Source organism: Lycium ferocissimum, chromosome 4 (genome assembly GCF_029784015.1).
Source record: "Lycium ferocissimum isolate CSIRO_LF1 chromosome 4, AGI_CSIRO_Lferr_CH_V1, whole genome shotgun sequence".
NCBI lineage: Eukaryota > Viridiplantae > Streptophyta > Magnoliopsida > Solanales > Solanaceae > Lycium > Lycium ferocissimum.
The window spans coordinates 45,048,776-45,066,404 of NC_081345.1; the positions used below are offsets into that span (position 1 = coordinate 45,048,776).

At 35.6% G+C, this 17,629-nt stretch overlaps 3 protein-coding genes and 1 pseudogene across 3 annotated transcripts; all 4 read right to left on the reverse strand.

The window, feature by feature from the left end:
• Positions 1–222: 222 nt before the first annotated feature.
• LOC132054097 (F-box protein At3g28330-like) lies at positions 223–1,946 on the reverse strand (annotated as a pseudogene).
• LOC132053248 (E3 ubiquitin-protein ligase RMA3-like) lies at positions 1,718–4,396 on the reverse strand. The gene is made up of 2 exons (XM_059445197.1): positions 4,080–4,396; positions 1,718–2,796 (listed from the first exon to the last, which is right to left on the reverse strand). The coding sequence occupies exon 2, from the start codon at positions 2,789–2,791 to the stop codon at positions 2,015–2,017; it is 777 nt and encodes a 258-aa protein (XP_059301180.1). The 5' UTR covers positions 2,792–2,796; positions 4,080–4,396; the 3' UTR covers positions 1,718–2,014.
• Positions 4,397–5,134: 738 nt separating this feature from the next.
• Positions 5,135–8,579, reverse strand: LOC132053249 (uncharacterized). Its single transcript, XM_059445199.1, has 2 exons — positions 8,249–8,579; positions 5,135–5,703 (listed from the first exon to the last, which is right to left on the reverse strand). Exons 1-2 carry the CDS (start codon positions 8,469–8,471, stop codon positions 5,390–5,392), a joined length of 537 nt encoding a protein of 178 aa, XP_059301182.1. The 5' UTR covers positions 8,472–8,579; the 3' UTR covers positions 5,135–5,389.
• Positions 8,580–9,968: 1,389 nt separating this feature from the next.
• Positions 9,969–15,720, reverse strand: LOC132053250 (3-deoxy-manno-octulosonate cytidylyltransferase, mitochondrial). Its single transcript, XM_059445200.1, has 8 exons — positions 15,404–15,720; positions 12,307–12,352; positions 12,059–12,145; positions 11,833–11,957; positions 11,456–11,595; positions 11,315–11,366; positions 11,111–11,221; positions 9,969–10,580 (listed from the first exon to the last, which is right to left on the reverse strand). The coding sequence occupies exons 1-8, from the start codon at positions 15,617–15,619 to the stop codon at positions 10,488–10,490; spliced, it is 870 nt and encodes a 289-aa protein (XP_059301183.1). The 5' UTR covers positions 15,620–15,720; the 3' UTR covers positions 9,969–10,487.
• Between the last annotated feature and the right edge of the window lie 1,909 nt (positions 15,721–17,629).

Consider the following 17,629-nt stretch of genomic DNA (forward strand, 5'->3'; position numbering starts at 1 on the left):
CAAGCAAATAGAGAGTTTGTCTGCTCAAATGCAAAGCTAATCTACAACTAAGGAGACACAATCCAAAAATTGATCACAGCTAGATACCCCTAATTTCGCCAGCTAAATAAGGTCAGTAAGCATTTAGCTTTAAGAAATTGAACAAAACACCTACATTTCCTAAATAGAGGCAGACACCAAAAAAGCAAGCAGCAATTTTTAGTTCACCAACACACAGAAACATCAACTTTTGGTTTCTGTTTCTTTCTTAATAGGAAGAGAAATTGGCCATGGAGGAAGCACGAACAAGAACGCTTGCCAAAAAGGCATCCCTTCAAGCCAATCCCGTTCGCGTGTTATTAAAGAAGCTAGATTAGTAAGGGCATCCAATTATCATGTTTTCATGTTGTATGAAACAACAGTGGACGAAAATTCAAGGTAAAAGACGTTGGCATCAAGCGGATGGAACGCGATCGGCCTAGGAACAAACCCTCTTAACGCTTTGCTATATAAAATATCATCGAACGATAAGTCACCGTCACCCATCTTTACCCTGTGCTGCAAAGTCCAATTTGAAGAGTCATACTCATCGAGAGCCCAAACAGAAATGCTCCGAAATCCAAAGGGATGCCAATGCTCAATAGACACCTCAATATACCTCAGTTGACCCTGACAAACATCAAGCAAAATACGACTTCCATTATTTCTGACATCAACACATTGATTATCGATATCAGCAGGAAGTCCAATTAAACGACATTGATTGACATCATTAAAAGGATTAAACGCTAAAATCCATGTCTACGGTCAATCCAATGTAGCTTTCCATTCAGAGCAACAGGCCTCCTGAGCCAAACAACTTCAATTGCTAAGTCCATATTTTTTTGAACAGCATTCTTCCAACTTCCCGTCTCAGATGAGAATACCTCGAACTTGACTACATACGACTCTCCAAACCGACAGTCCAATCTCACCACTTTATAGCTCCTCAATGACCCCCCTTCATATTTTGTTAAAAACCTGTACTAACATGTTCCAAAAGCGTGGAAGGTCGAGTAACACCAACATAATGCCCCGTAATAGCATTGTAAATGTGATAATCACTTAGTTCTATATCACTGTACCAGATATCTAACTTGCTACGTCGATCATACAAGACTAGCCCATCACTGACTGCTACAATATAATATCCTTCTAATTCAGGACTAAGACAAGGGAAAATAATGGTCTTAAAGCTTGGATGCAATCGATTATTGGAGAAAAAGGCAAGATCGACTGAGCAAAATGTGTATCACCCTCCACACGCAGAGTGTGAGCAAGAATGGTCCAATGTGTTTGATGAGGTGGCAACAAAGAAGCTCTAGAAATATAAAGGGATGCAAAAGAAGGTTCAGAAATCTGGGCTGCATATCAGCCCAGTTTTTAAAATAAGGAGACCCGCCCAAACCTAAACGGGTTGAGCGGGTCATGATTTTATGGGCTGATCATGGTGTCCGTGCGACTTTGCACTCGTATGGACTGATTCCACGAGGTACCTACTATCTTCCACCAACACAGGTATCAGATAGCTCCTGTCCACCTACTACCTTGACTAATATCAAATAGCTCACATTGTTGGTTTGAAATCCAAATGATGAAAGCATAAATCTAGTCCATTCATGATGAATCCTCTTATATAAGTATCCGCCACAAAATTAACTGCAACTACGTTTGCTAAATTTACATGTATTTCGAATAATTCACGCGAAGTATCTATATTCATATCGCACTCGTTCAACGCGAATACACCAAGGCAAAGTGAAAAGATGTAAATAAATTGTGGGAATAAAGCCACAGAAAGTATAAAAGCAACCTTTGCAAGGTATATATAGCCTTTTCTGTTTAATAACTGTAAGTCTTTTTTTTAAAAGCTATCAACTACATGCCTGACTGCTGATGCCACCTATGCGTTTCAATAGGCCGTCCATAGGTATAGGGCACAGTCACATAATTTTGTACGTCTGTACAATGATGAAGAAGCATATAATAGGTGTAATCAGAATAGGAGAAGGCACAAGATGAAGGCACAGAAGAGAAAGATGGATAATCTGTTAAGAGATTTGTCCACCTGCATTTCTTGCCTTCTCATTCTAGAGCTACCACCGCCTCCCGGGATGGGGTAAAACGAGTTTGCATCTGAGCCCCCCAACATCCTTGCGAGGAACATTTCACTAAACATCACGACCATCGGGCTGAATAACCGAGTCATTGCAGTGCCTCCGAAGCTAGACGGAGCTATGGCTGCATAGCCACCAAAAGCATGGGGGAAGTATTGTTGGTGATGAATCGAGGGTGGTGGATAATACAACGAAGCGTGATGAAGTTGTTGATGGACGTGAGAAGTTGAAGGTGATGATGTATTAACTTGTGTGGTTGTTGTCCAAATTCCTTGAGGCCTGCGAGGTACGGTGACATCAAGTTGGGACTCGTTGGATCCGCATTCTGCTGATGATGTCCCGCGGCCATATAGAGGTACCAGTGAGGAGTTTGAGATGTGGGATTTGCAGACCGGACATTTATGCGTCTCTTCTGATCCCGAGGCAGAGTTCTCAACTTGAAGCCACTTGTAAATGCAACGCCAGCAGTATAGGTGACCGCAGAGGGTGACTACAGGATCGTGTGCAGAATCAAGACAAATGTTGCAATCAAAACATCCCATCATATTTCCGGAGTTTGACGTTGTAACTGGAACGGAGTTCCTCTTCTTTAGGGAAATATCTTTATCAGATCCAAAACTGATCATAGGTTCACCAAAAGATTGTTCTAGAGCCATGGAATCTGTTAAAAAGACGGGGGAAAATCAGAAATAAATCCCTGACTGTATTTCTTTGAAAATCATCTAAGAAATAAGCATCAAAGTGAAGAGCTGATATTCACACATCTGGACTTTGAGAATAACTGATGATGAGAGCTATGGTTATGGTCTTAAGCTATATTTCTCGAACTCTCCAAATATTGTCTCACGCATGTCGGATTCTCCAAAAATGCACTACTTTTGGAAAATCTGGACACACCCGACAACTTTTTTCAAAAGTCCTAGCAACACATAGGTCTTAAGCATAGGCAATGCTTCAATCAATCACCTACAACTCAATCTCAAACTAGTTAAGGTTGACTAAACAATCCTTTATATCCATTTACCTTTATTCAGATCCATTTATTCCAATTCTAAATAATTTACCTTTCACAAAAAGAATCTAAATAATATACATTAAAATCATTGACTAAACTTTAATCAATTGACAATACCAGAACCCTTGGCCATTGACATAAAGGCCTATAAACGATCTCAAGCATCAAAAAGACCCATCAAACGAGATCAATCATCCAACGTATTAAGGTGTATATATAGGGTAGATTTTCAGTTTTTGTGTACATATATAAGTTTTGAATACGAAGGGGAGCCTTGGCGTAACTGGTAAAATTGCTGCCATGTGCCATGTGATTAGGAGGTCACGGGTTCGAGCCGTGGGAAAGCCTCTCGTTAAACGCAAGGTAAGGCCGCGTACAAAGACCCTCGTGGTCCGCCCTTCCCGACCCCGCGCATAGCGGAGCTTTAGTGCACCGGGATGCCCTTTTTTTTATATAAGTTTTGAATACCCTAAATAAATCCAAAAGGTTAGCTCTAGTGATTCAGGGTATTCAAAATTCTCTCCAATGTCTAAGATTCGATACCCTAGGGGAAGCATTTTTTTATGTTTAGCTTTTGTTATTTTTTCCAATCTCCTGAGTGAAAATCCTAATGCGCCACTGACTACCTGTCTACCTCCCATCACAAGCATTAGGTAACCCGGCCTACCAATGATTAGACAGATGACCCTGAATTCGGGCACTTAATTTTCAAGTTTTTTGAAATAAAATTTACATATTTGTAAACTAAGTAAAAAGTACTGTAAGTCCCGATCAATGATGACAATTCAAAAATATTTAAAAGATACAAGAGAAGATTACGGTAAACAAAAAACAAAAAAAAAAACTTTTTGGGATCTCGAAACTCGAAAAGTGCAACATAAATTGGGACATACATTGCGAATTAAGAAAGAAGAAAATGAAGAATGTACCGTTAGAAGTGATTATTGGAAGAGAAATTGAAGGAAGAAAATGAAGAAGCAATGAATTGAGCGTGTATTTAAAAACAGAAAAATGTTTTCTCAACCGCAAATAAAGCGAGAAATATGGACATTACTCTACACGCAAGAAATTCAAGAAAAACTAGACTTTTTTTTTTTTGTCTTCTAATAAGCCTGATATTTGGACATAGCTTATGCGCACCTAAACTAAAGTCTTGGAGACTCTATTATAATGCACAAGTACAAGTGTCAAATAAATTTATTAATTATGAACCTACATGTAATATGCTTGGAAGAAAAAGAAAAAAAGTTACAAGTGTCGTATAATATGGGCTAACATGTGGGGCTAGTTTGGTTCACATACTAGCTATGCGATGATTATGATGCGTGAAGTATTTATGCCGTGATTAATAATGAAGAAATTGTTATGCAATGAATAAATTATCATGCTAGAATTAATAATGAATGCATTGATATACAAAATTTATGTTGAAGATATTTTTATTTAAAATATTTTAATTCCTATTTTGCTAATACATGTATGTTGCACATTCAATTCCACATAACTTATTAAATCTATTATTTAATAAGATTACCTTTTCTTGTGCAATCAACCAGTCACTACATTATTTCATCCGAAATTTTATGCCAAATTAGGGTGCTATAGTTGGAATTCGAAATTTTCTTGGGCGCTGGTGCGAATAAAAAATAGAAAGAAAGAAAATACTGGCTCGTCCAAAAATTAATCAATCAGTCAAATCATTTAACCATATCCGAGGCCGAGTTAATGACGATGCGAGGGTTTGCCTTCTTTCCAACTTGTAAAGTTAGCATAGAAGTGTTTGTCAATTTATACCCAACAAATTCTACTCTTTACTCCGATGTGGAACATCCATTCATTTTCCATTCACAACTCAATCTCAGGGAACTGAACAATATGATGTACAAGTTTTTGGCTAAAAGCAAATTATACAATGACAAATGTGTAAGGTTCATTCCATCAGAATAAACATTGGATATTACTTCAGATATGATGACTTAAAGTGTAGAGCAATATACCACAGTATTCTTTTTTCTGAAAATGAATATACCAGTGTATTCTACACGTGAGAAACATTAAATTACTAACATAATGTTGAAATAAGAAGAAACATAGCTCCAGAATTTATACTGGAGCATTTCAGGTTTATTAAGTACTATATTCTAGCTGCATTGAAGGCAAAAATAGAATATACATAAAGAAAAGAGAAACAGCAAAAAATTCTTACAAACATATCTATAAGCGTGTGTGCACCATTCTACTACAAGAACTTTTCAATGCTGGTTGCCAAAGTTGCTTTGGGAACTGCGCCAATCACCGCGTCTTTCTTCTCTCCGCCCTTGAAAATCATGACGGTTGGGATACTTCGGATCCCGTATTCGCTTGCAGTGGAGGGGCTTTCATCTGTATTCAGCTGGAAGAATTTAAACTTGCCGGCATATTCTTGAGCTAGCTCGTTAATGATGGGGTGGATCATTCGGCATGGACCACACCATGGAGCCCAAAATTCAACCAAGACAGGTAAATCAGACTCGATTACAAGTGACTTCCATGTCTTATCAGTAACAGCACCAGCTGCATTTTCCATCAAAAACATGTTAACACAAAAAGAGAAGCTGGTAAATTATGGAAATTCTGCAGAAGCAATGCATCTTTAGGAGCAAATCATGCCAATACCAAAGCAACCTAAAAGTAAGAAAAAAATAAAAATAAAATTACTACCCAAGATAGTTGATGCGTCAAATATCTTAAACATCCTATTTAGTCAGAAGCCAAAAATCAAATTTTACTACATCTGATCTCATTTTCCAACTAAGGATTATTAATTTTAGATACTAATGCAATCCCTATACTCGCGTAACATCGCAATCGATGCTTCACTTTACTGAAGAGTGAAGAATAAAGACTCTGCAAAGCTAACCACATGCATTTCCGACATCTGAAGTAGTCACACAAAATCAAAGAAAAGGCACGTCATACATAACATATTACATGCTCCCTCCGTTCCAATTTATGTGACACTCTTTCTTTTTTAGTCAATCCCAAAAAGAGTGAAATCTTTCTATATTTGGCAACAATTTAACTTCAAAACTTCTCATTTTAATAAAATGGTTTATAACCACAAAAATTTTGTGGCTTATTTTAGACCACAAGTTTCAACAATCTTCCTTTTTCTCTTAAACTCAAAGGTCCAGTCAAACGCCTTCACATAAATTGCGTCAGAGGGAGTAATTGCCTTTACTCAAGATGCAAAGTACTCAGTCGTCTGAAAGTTGACAAAGAAGCTGCTTGAGACAATATACAAGCTTCTATGTTGTTCCAAAACATACCTCTTCTTTAGCAACCTCATGCAAGCTAATGAGTATAACGAATTTTAACATATTACCAAATAACCTTATCTTAATAAATGAAATATAAAGAATCCCAATGATATCTTATAAGGTAATAGAAGCCCCGAGTCGAGTTAGACGAGATGCTTAATTGACTTAAATATTGAACAGAGGTTTGATAACAAATATTACTGCTAGTTTTCCTCTGGTTCTATTCCGAAAACGACAGATTCATTTTTCAAAAATAAACACTTGATGATTTCTTCCCATCTGGCCAAACGTTGATGGGCAAAGTTATCCAGTAACCTATGCTGACGGGAGGCAACAAGAACTAGAAGGAATGTCGAGGTGTGTGCAAGTTGGCCTAGACACCACCATTATTAAAAAGAAAAAAAGAAGTTGATTGCCTTGGAACTAGTTTACACATATATTTATAGATTGATTGTGTTTTCTATAGCTCCCTGCAAGGTGTTTTCCTTCATAGAATCATTTTTCAATCTTTGGTAATCTTATTTTAAAAAATTCTCCATATTTTCCTTTAAAGTTGTGTAATTTTCCTTTCCACATATTCCAACTCCTGCTCTGTATCACTTACTTCAACTGTCAACATTTGATACTCAGAAAAATATCAGCAAATCACTATCATCATGCCTTATCTAGATAATAGTACTGAAAACTTATAGAGAAAATGATTACTCAAAGTAAAACACTCTTCACAGAAGAAAACATTCTACCTGTAGTTTAAGGCCTGAAGCATCACAATTAAAAACAAATATACATTTAAGTACTCTCTTCATTTCAATTTGTTTGAAATTATTTCCTTATTAATCCATTTGAAAAAACTGAAGCATTTCAATATTTTCTTAATTAGAAAGTTTTTAGTCACTAAAATGCTAGGATATGTTTAAAACTCCTAAATTTCAAATATTTACACCCACACAAATGTTATGAAATACTCCAATCCAAATTATATGAAGGTGTTTTATTGGGCACAGAATATAAGAACAAAAAAAATACTTTTGAAACATGTGGTCTAAAATAAGCCATACATAATTGGTTGGCTATAACTCATTAAGATAAAATGAAAAATTTAGAGTTGAATGGTTACTAAATATAATAAGTTATCTCCTTTTGGGACTAACTAAAATGGAAAGATGTCACATGAATTGGGACAGGGGGTCGGTATTTATTACTCCCTCCATCCGTCTCAATCAATTTATGTTATATAGTTTGACCAGGCACCGAGTTTAAAAAAAGAAAGGAAGACTTTTGAAACTTGTGGTCTAAAACAAGTCATATTTATGTGTTCGTAAATCATTTCATTATTTTTAAATATAAAAATGTATGTTATTTTTGGGACAGACTAAAAAGAAGAGTGAACCGCATAAATTTGGACAAGGTAATACTAGTATTTAGCATTGTTGGAATAGGATGGAGTATTTAATATTGTAAGTTTCAATTGTCGTTCCTAATTTTATTAAACTTTGTTAAGTACTTTCTATATGTTGTTTCTTGTACTTCGACTATCTTATTACAACTGTTTCATTTTTTTCAAATTGCTTTATCAGGGCTTTTTCGCTTTCATTAGGCTATTTGTGCTTATCTGACCTTTTCTCGTCATATTTTCTCCTGAGCCGAGGGTATTTCGAAAACAGTCTCCTTATCTTTCGAGATAGCAGTAAGGTCTGCGTACACTTTACCCTCCAAACCCCACATCGTGGGACTTCACTAGGTATGTTGTAGTATGTATATCAAGTCAAACTAGGACAAACAATGAAAAGAGAAAACACCTGTAACAGCAGTTTCCTGAGCTTCACATACAATTCTTCCACCACGTCGAACAGAACATGAACGTGAACTGAAAGAAACCTTTGACTGACTAAGCTGCACCTTAAGTCCTTTGAACTGAGAAAAACTTACGTTGGACCGACAACCAGAGACCAAAGAATCAGCACGCGCCGACGTGAAAACGGAGGCGCGTGGAACTGCAATGGTTTCCAACACACCAGCCATTGAAAATAGTATAGTAAAGAGTGAAATATGGCAATGTGTAAGAGAGAGAGAGAGAGTAGTGATACTTTTCTTCAGAGAGAAGAGAGTGAGGTCTGTGGCTGAGTAGAGTTTTGTGGAGATTTTTCATGATGAGGCTCAGTCCTCCACGTGGCTTTTATATATGCCTCCACAAATATTTTTTTTTTCGTGGGTACAATGTTTTCCGAGAATAATATCTCCTATGATTTTTTTTTTATTTGTTTGTCATATTATCAAAAATATTACTCCCTCGATTTTAGTACATTACACACATCTTTAGTTTAGAACAATAAGATTAAAAAAGTCTTGATTTTATTTTTTAAACTTGTGCCAAGTCAAACTAATAGCCTATTTGGCCAAGCTTCTAAGATAACTCATTTTGAAAAGTGCTTATAAAAAAAAGTATTTTTGGTAAAAAGTAATTTGTGTTTGACCAATTAATTTAAAAAATATTTCTGAGCAACAATTTATGTTTGGCCAAACTTTTAAAAAGTGTTTCTAAATCTCAAAAGTGCTTTTGAGCAGAAGCTATTTTTTTAGCTTTTGAAAAACTGTTTTTGTTACTCCCAAAAAACAGTTATTTTCTCCTAAAAACTTGGACAAACACCTCAAAAAATAAGCACTTAATAAATTGGGCCAAACAGGCTATAAGACACTTAAATTAGGATAGAGAAAATATTTTAATATAAATATCTCCATATGTCATAAATCTTTTATCAGTGTGTTATCAATATTCGATAGCAAGTGGGGAGTTGCGAATATAAACCATTGCACTTTTATTCTTTGTTTTTGCGCGGATTGTCCCTCATTTGGGGTGGTCTTTAATTTTTAGCCTTCGACTAATATCACGGGATTCCGGGTTCGAACCCAAACTCAGAAAAAAAAAAAAATTGCAAGGCAGAATTTTACCTTCAAAATTTTGCCTTAGAATTTTTTAAAATTTTTTGACTGAGCAAGGGTTCGAATCCAAAACCAAGGGATTTTTAGCGAAGAACCAAAACTAAGGACCACCAATTTGAGGGTCAAAAATTAAAGACCGGCCCAGCGAAGGACAATCTTGCAAATTGCCCACTTTTATTTGCATAGTATTACAGCCCACAATGAAAAAATAACTTTTTTTTTGCGCGGATTGCCCTTTATTTGGGGTGGTCTTTAATTTATACCCCTCACCTAACACCTCGAGGTTATGAGTTCGAACCCCAGCTCAGGTAAAAAAAAAAAAATCGCTAGGCAAAATTTCGCAAGGCAGAATTTAATTCTGCCTCAGGCAAAATTTTACAAATCTGCCCAGCAAAATTTTGCCTTTCAGGCAGACTTTTCATGGGCAGAAATTCTGCCTGTGAGGTGTAAATTTAAGCAAGGAAAATTTAAAGACCACCATTTTGAGGGGTAAAAATTAAAGACCACCACCAGCGAAAGGTAATCCTGCAAATTGCCCAAAAAATAATCCCAACACCGCATTCGGATATTACCAATGACTAAACCAAGCAGAAAATATTGTTCAAACTCATATAAAATACTTAAGTAAAGAGTAATGTACCTCAAAATAGCTCTCAAAAGGTGTCCCCAACCTCAACAACTATCAACATACACCTTTTTTTTATGACAAACTATCAACTGATCAACACACAAATATAGGAGTAAATACTTATCCGCATTAGGTGTTTACACCAACCAATAAATACATGACACCTCTCTTCACAAATATGGTTATCACTAAACCATAGTTAACTAATAAACATTAATTAACTAGAGAGTATGAAAGAATAAGAATACACAACCCTTGCCACAATAAGGGATACCTAACTGAAACATACACCGAAACTCTAAAATATGAACTATTTGCAGGATTATACAGCAAGTTCCTATTTCATTTTTTCTTCACAAATATTAACTCAGAAAAAATTGACGTGTTAATCCAAGTGCAAATTGAAACCAAAGAACTCCACCTTTATAGCTGTAGGAGTCATGTAAGCCATCAAAATAACTCATTTTGCTCTAAGCCAAGTTTCTCTCACGCATGAATCGCTCTATCTTCTCTACATCTTCTGGTGTGTCAACACCATGAGCCTCGTGGTCAACTTTTATCACCTGACCAGAAAAAAAAAAAAAAAAAAAAAAAATCTACGCTGTTATATATAACAACTTTCTGACAAGTAAAAATCAGAAACAGAAAAGCAAACTAAATGGCTCGAAAAGAACAAATTAATAGATAAAAGGCTGCACAGTTTGCAGCATATTTGAAGTTCTGGTTAACATAAAAGGCTGCACAGTTTGCAGCATATTTGAAATTCTTGTGAACCTTTCCAACAATTTTTTTCTTCTGATTTGTTTGGTTAACTATAGTTTCCTCTAGAAATATATTACCCTTGTCATTCAAACATAGATATTCAGCATAAGAATATACAATTATGGACAGAGACGGAGCTAGTATACAGTATAGAGGTTCACGGAAACCCAGTAACTTTTGTGTAGACTTGTGTACATATTAAGAAATTCATTAATTATCTAATAAATATGTGACTATGAACTCAGTTATTATTATATATTAACTTCAGATCGTTATAGAAACGCATAAACTTCAAATCCTGGATCCACTCTGATAGTGGAGGGTATGTTACCTTCATTTTGTATCCATTCTCAAGGACCTTTAGCTGTTCAAGATCTTCTTCTAGTTGCAATGGTGTTGGTGTCAGCTCTGGATATATTTTCAGGAACTTTGTATCATAACTCTGGAACGAAATAAGAGACTCTGCATCATTCAACCAGACAAACTTTGCAGAAAAACTAGTTCATAGGTGCACCAAAATTGTACTACTTGATACCTGGATCCCAAGGTGCAGCAAGTAAGGAAACTGAGGATTAACCTTGCCTGACCTGAATGTTTGCAAAAGTTGATCAGGTTATATAACGGAAAATATGACCGGCCACTGCAATGGGGTTTTTAAGAGAAAAAACGGACTAACTTGTTATAAGGGATAAGCCCTCGTGAAAAATATATTGCATAACCACGATTGTCAACCACACATTTCACACGATTTGGATCAAATGCATCCTCAGGTTTCAAGGATGTTACGGCAGTGCTAAAGACTGCATCTGGTGCAGCCTGCACAAATCATAGAATAATGTTGTTGGTCATTTGAAGCCCAAAAGACTAAGCTATGAAGAGAGGAGATTCAATGAGAATTCTCATACAAAGTAAACTCCACTTATCAAAAAGAAGTATGATATGATGTAACATGTCATGGCTATCTGTATGAGATAATACCCTAAAATATCTAGATAATTTCCTAAGAATAACGACAATTCTTATCATCATTAAGAAAAGAACAAGGAAAATAACCTGCAGGGCTTTGACGATGCCATCTATTATTTCAGGTTCAATAAGAGGTTCATCTCCTTGTATATTAACAACAATGTCATACTTCTTAGGAAGCTTTTGAAGAGCTTCATTACAACGCTCAGTTCCTACAAGTTAACAACTAAGCATCATGCCTTCAGCTATTCACAAACTGAAGTTCCAGAAGTTGCAAAAAGAGTATTGAGAAAATAAATGGCATCATGTTTACCATTTCTACATGATTCAGCAGTCATTATCACTTCAGCACCAAAACCCCGACAGCATTCAGCTATCTTTTCATCGTCTGTTGCCACAACTGTCAAACAGCCAACCAAATAAGCAGCTGCAATAACCCTTTTCCAAAACTGCACACACACACTTTCTTTTTCTTTTTTATTGGTGGAGGGGATGGTGGATATGGGAAGGAAAAATAGGCTAAGTTATAGTTGCATCAAGGCAAGTGAAATGGATACATACCAACTTCATCCAATGTCTCAGCAAGCTTTGCCCTTTCCCATGTTCTCTGCGCCATTAAGATTTTGAATATGGTGAGGGTGTCAATTTCTTGTAGCAAGAAAATGATGGCAATCACACTGTTTCTTGATCAAAGCTTCACCAAGGGTAATGGTAAAAGAGAGAAATAGCAAGAATGACATACAAATTTCCAAAATTTACAACCCGCTGACTAGTTTGAAGTTTTTCCGGATTTTTGGGATCTTCATGTTGCCAAGGAAAGCACCTCCCAAAAGCAATAAGTGGATCTAGAAATTTTATACGTGACGATAATAGATCCCTTATTTTAAGTAGTCAAAGCAAACCAATAATTTACTCAGGACTGGCATCATTCTCGGGTATTCAAAGAGATGTTTTTGTTGTAACATTGATTTTGTAACCTATGTTTCATTAGGCATTAGTAGAGTTTCTTCAGTGACTAAACATCCCGCTACCAATATAAAGAAGGGAAGAGGCATGGGTCTGGACTCTGGAGCTATGCCACGTAGAATCATTAATATGCACGAAAACTACAAAAATTCTAGGATCTCTACCAGATACCGGGGCAGGCATGAAACTAAAAACATTATCAGAAACTCTTATCAAAGGATTTGACCTCTGTTGGACCCAAAGCCTTAAAATCGGAACAAGTTTCTCAGTGTTCCTATTCCCTTTTTTTTAATAACCTCCGCAAGAGTCAATTGTGCACGGTCCAAAACTCTGTGGATAACGGAACAAGTTTCTCAATGTTCTTGCGAGCCTCAATTTACGCTTCATTCCACCACTTCAATAAGGTCCACAAACCAGAACTACGCATTGCTCTATCAACAATCAACAGAAAAAACAATAATCACCTTATTTTCCAATAGTTCTGCTTGACGAGCGAGTCATCCAATTTTCCAGTCAACCAATTTGAAATTATCATGCGCCAATCGCCATACAAATATATTGAAACTGGGAGCTGAACTCATTATTAACCGTATTATACTGTGAAAGAGCAAGTAATGACGCCTAGCAGCGTGAATCTTTCCGTAGGGAAAACGACGGGTTATCGCCATCATGGCGGAGCTTAGGGGGGGGCCAAGGGCATCCGGATCCCTATTATATTGTATAAATCAAGGTCAAAATTATTTTTCATGTATATGTAGTAAAGTTGGCCTTTCCATCTCCTCTTCTGCTCTTTCTTAGTAGTATTATTTTTATTTTGGTGCCGCGTAGATCATTATCCTTATGTGTGTACTGCTATGTTACTTTATTTGTTTGATATCTTCATATTTTGCTATCTTATTTCTCTTACATTTCTGCATTTGACCACGTTCTTTTTAGCCGAGGGTCTATCGGTAACAACCTCTCTACCCTATAAAGGTAGGTAAGATTTGCGTACATCTTACCCTCCCCAGACCCCACTATGTGGGGCTACACTGGGATGTTGTTGTATATGTAGTAAAGTTGGAATCACTTAGCTTCTTTGTTTACTTTTTTTATGTTTTGAATCCTCTCAGTGAAAATCCTGACTTCCGCTCCACCATTGATCTCCAAGGTAGATCTAATCATATAGAATTTTGGAGTCACTAAGTTCAATGTACTTCTACTCCCACTCAACAAGAGAGAAAATTCTACCATACATTTTAGACTCAATTACAAATATAAATATTTCAAAATTCTTCTTAACTATACATAATTCAAATTGAAGGTCATACAGCTCTAGAAGTACCTGGATCATGGGCTTTCCTAGGGTATTCAAGCGTGAACCCATTTATTTACGGGAAAAGGTTCAAATTTACCTTTCAAGTATAGTTTACAATTTAAATTTGCCCTCCGTTAAAGTTTGGGATCAAATTTGCCCTCCCCGTTAGGATACTTGTTATATTTGCCCTTTTATGGATGGAAGTGTGACTTGGAATAAAAAATTAGCCACGTAGACTCCCAAACCCAATTATAGTGATGCGTAGAGGCTCCACGTACTCTCATTCTCATCCATCTTCCCTTCCTTTTCCTCTTTAAACGACGTTCTTTTCGTTTCCTTCACTACGACGTCCTTCTTCTTCCTCCGCCTTGTCGACCGCAGCGCGTGCGGTTCCGGTGACAGCGCGTGTGGTTGTTGACCGCCTCTACACACAGCACTACGCAGTTGACGCATTATCAATCATCCATCAATCGGTTACGTTATTAATTCATAAACTCAAAAATCAAGATGACTTTCTAGAATCTTCTACAAATGCAGTGTGTGTGTGTATATATATATGTGTGTGTGTGTGTGTGTGTGTGTGTGTATGTATAGATGTTGTGTATATGAATTAGGCTTTTGATGTATCTGTGGAGGGAAATGAAAGTGAAAAAATGGCTCCAAATTGAAGTGGGTTTATGTATCTCTATAGGGAGCTATGAAGAGAAACACAAATGCTTTATTTTATTGATTTTTGTATAATGTTGATTAATTATGTAAATTATAGATTAATTGTTTAGGAAAAACTCCACTTAATTGTATGAACTCCACGGTAAAAACGTGTCCGCAAACAATCTCATGTGTATTATTTAGAATACGGAAAAGTATACGTGGAGCCTACGTGGCTAATTTTTTAGTCCAAGTCACACTTCCATCCATAAAAGGGCAAATATAACAATATCCTAACGGGGAGGGCAAATTTGACCCCAAACTTTGACCGGGGGTAAATTTAAACTATAAATCATACTTGGAGGGTAAATTTGACCCTTTTCCCTTTATTTAATGAGAAAATTACACTGTATGTTAATTGGGGTAACAATGCTACCAAAATTGACCCATTTTTTTAATTCTTACAAAAAAAAAAAAAAAAAATGACCCGAACTTTTCTCTCTACGCGCTCTCTCTCTCTGCCTTCTTATATGTTGGTATATATTGGTATAAGTGTCTGTATATGTTTGTATATGTCTGTATATATTTGTATATCTTGGGCTATTTTTTGTAATGTAAGTTTTGGGCTATTTTATTGCAATGTAAGTGACCAACTTGTACATTTCTGAAATTTTCCCCATTTCAGACTCAAATTACAAATATAAACATTTCAAAATTCTTCATAACTATATATAATTTGAATTTTACCTGGATCATGGGCTTACCAAGGATCTGAACTAATGGTTTGCCTTGAAACCGGGTTGAAGCAAAACGGGCGGGTATAATACCTATGACCCGACTCCGAAACTTGTTGGATCGGCTAAGGTAAGCTTTAGCGCCGATAGCTACGGCTAATGCAGCTCCAACAGCTAAGCCGTGAAGAATCCATGATTTTGTTGAGCTAGATGAATTACAGATCGACATATTTTTGTTAATGTGATTTCACAATTGGGAATTTGTCGGTGTTATTTCAGTGTGCAAATTCGATTGTGAATGATTATTAATGTTAATTGTGGAGTGAAGTAACTTGCATAATTCAATATTGAAATTATACAAATTTTATAATTTGACAGGTGGCTCAGTGGCGGATCCAGAATTTTCATTGTGTTCGAAAAAAAAATATACATATCTGTATAATTTTTTTTTGGGGCGTTTAAAAGTTAATATATCTTGCATAATCTGAGAAAATTTACATATATATATATACATAATTTTTCACGCATATTAATCGCCATGCATGTGTGTGTCTAAAAAATTAAATTTTGTGTACGAAACAATGTGTACGTAACAAGTTATCAAAAATAAATAAATAATGTGTATGTTTTTTTTTTCTAGCGCAAAAGTGAGAGTAGTTTTGGAGAAATTGGGATGGAATTTCGGATAAACTGACGAAAATAGTCATCCCTATTACTTGAGCAATTTTGATCATTTAAATTTCTCAAAAAATGAGTACTTTTAATAATCCGTAGATATACAAACTCTGACGGTTAAATTTAATCGAAACGATGAAAATAGAAAATTATTTTAACGCAAACTCATAATTAGAAATACAAATTTTGTAGTTTATGTTGCTTTTGGTTTATTTCAGGAGTTTGCTAGCAACTTTTTAAGGTGTAATTTTTATAATTCTTTATCTGTCTTTTTGTGTCTTGTGTAGTTTTATGTGTCTCGATTTCTGAAATTTTGATGAAAACTCTGATATTCCTGTTTAAATTTAGGGAAAATGACATAATAATACCTATTTAAGATTCTATATTACAAAACATAAGTATATTTTTTCTTATTTACAAAACATACCAACTGAAGTACAAAACATAACGAATTTGCAAAAATAAAAAACCCACCCTTCCCCACTTTTTCTCGTTCTCTGTGTTAATAGATCCCCCACCCTACCCTTTTTTTCCAATTCTTTGTTTCATACACATCCAAAAACCCACCCTTCTCGTTTCACACAGATCCCCACCCTTTCCCCCTTTTCCCTATTATCCATATCATACAAATCTCCACCCCACTCCACTCACTTTTTCCTATTCTTTATTTCTTACAGATCCACACCCTTCCCTTAAAACATGGGAGGTGATTTTGATAGATGGGCCACGTGAATTTTTCTCTATCGCTTCGGGAAAGGATCATTGATCCGTGTTTTTCAACTGTGAGAATTTGGTGAGAATTTACAGCGACGGTAATTTGACAAAATTGTGAAATTGGTATATTTTTTTTTCCAGATCTACAGTTTTCTAGATCTGTGTTCTTCAACTAGTGTGAAGCAGCAAAACAGGGAAATTTGTGCTAAATAAAGAATTGGAAAAAAGGGATCTGTATGATACGGAGAATAGGGAAAAGGGGGGTCTGTATGATACGGAGATTCAAATTTGTATTAAAATTGTATGATAATTGTATGCCGAGTTTATATGAAAATTTTATATTAAGTTTTCTACGTTGTTGTTGTTGTATTAAATTCGTATGAATATTGTATGAATGTTGAATACAATGTTATTATAGTTGTTTAAATTTCCAAAAAGCTAACATGAACTTTATATAAATTTACACAGTTATATACGTATGCTTTTGGTTTATTATAAAACAAATGTGAGAATTGCTTGAGAGATATACGTATTTATACGGTTTTTCATACATAAAGTTTTGATAATTTTAAAGCTTTAGCGAGATATACACATTTCATACACAAAAAATTGAGCGAAGATTTTAAGCCTTGAGTGAAAATTTTCGTATATGTTTTGTAAGAAATCTATAATTATATTTTGTAAACTGAAAAATATCGTTATATTTTGTAAATATATCCTATTCTTACGTATATATATATATGTTATTCTAATCTTTTTAATCACAATTTTTATTAAATTTAACAATCAGAGTTAGCGGATCATGGGCTTGCCAAGGATATGAACGAGTGGTTCCCTCGAAACCGGGTTG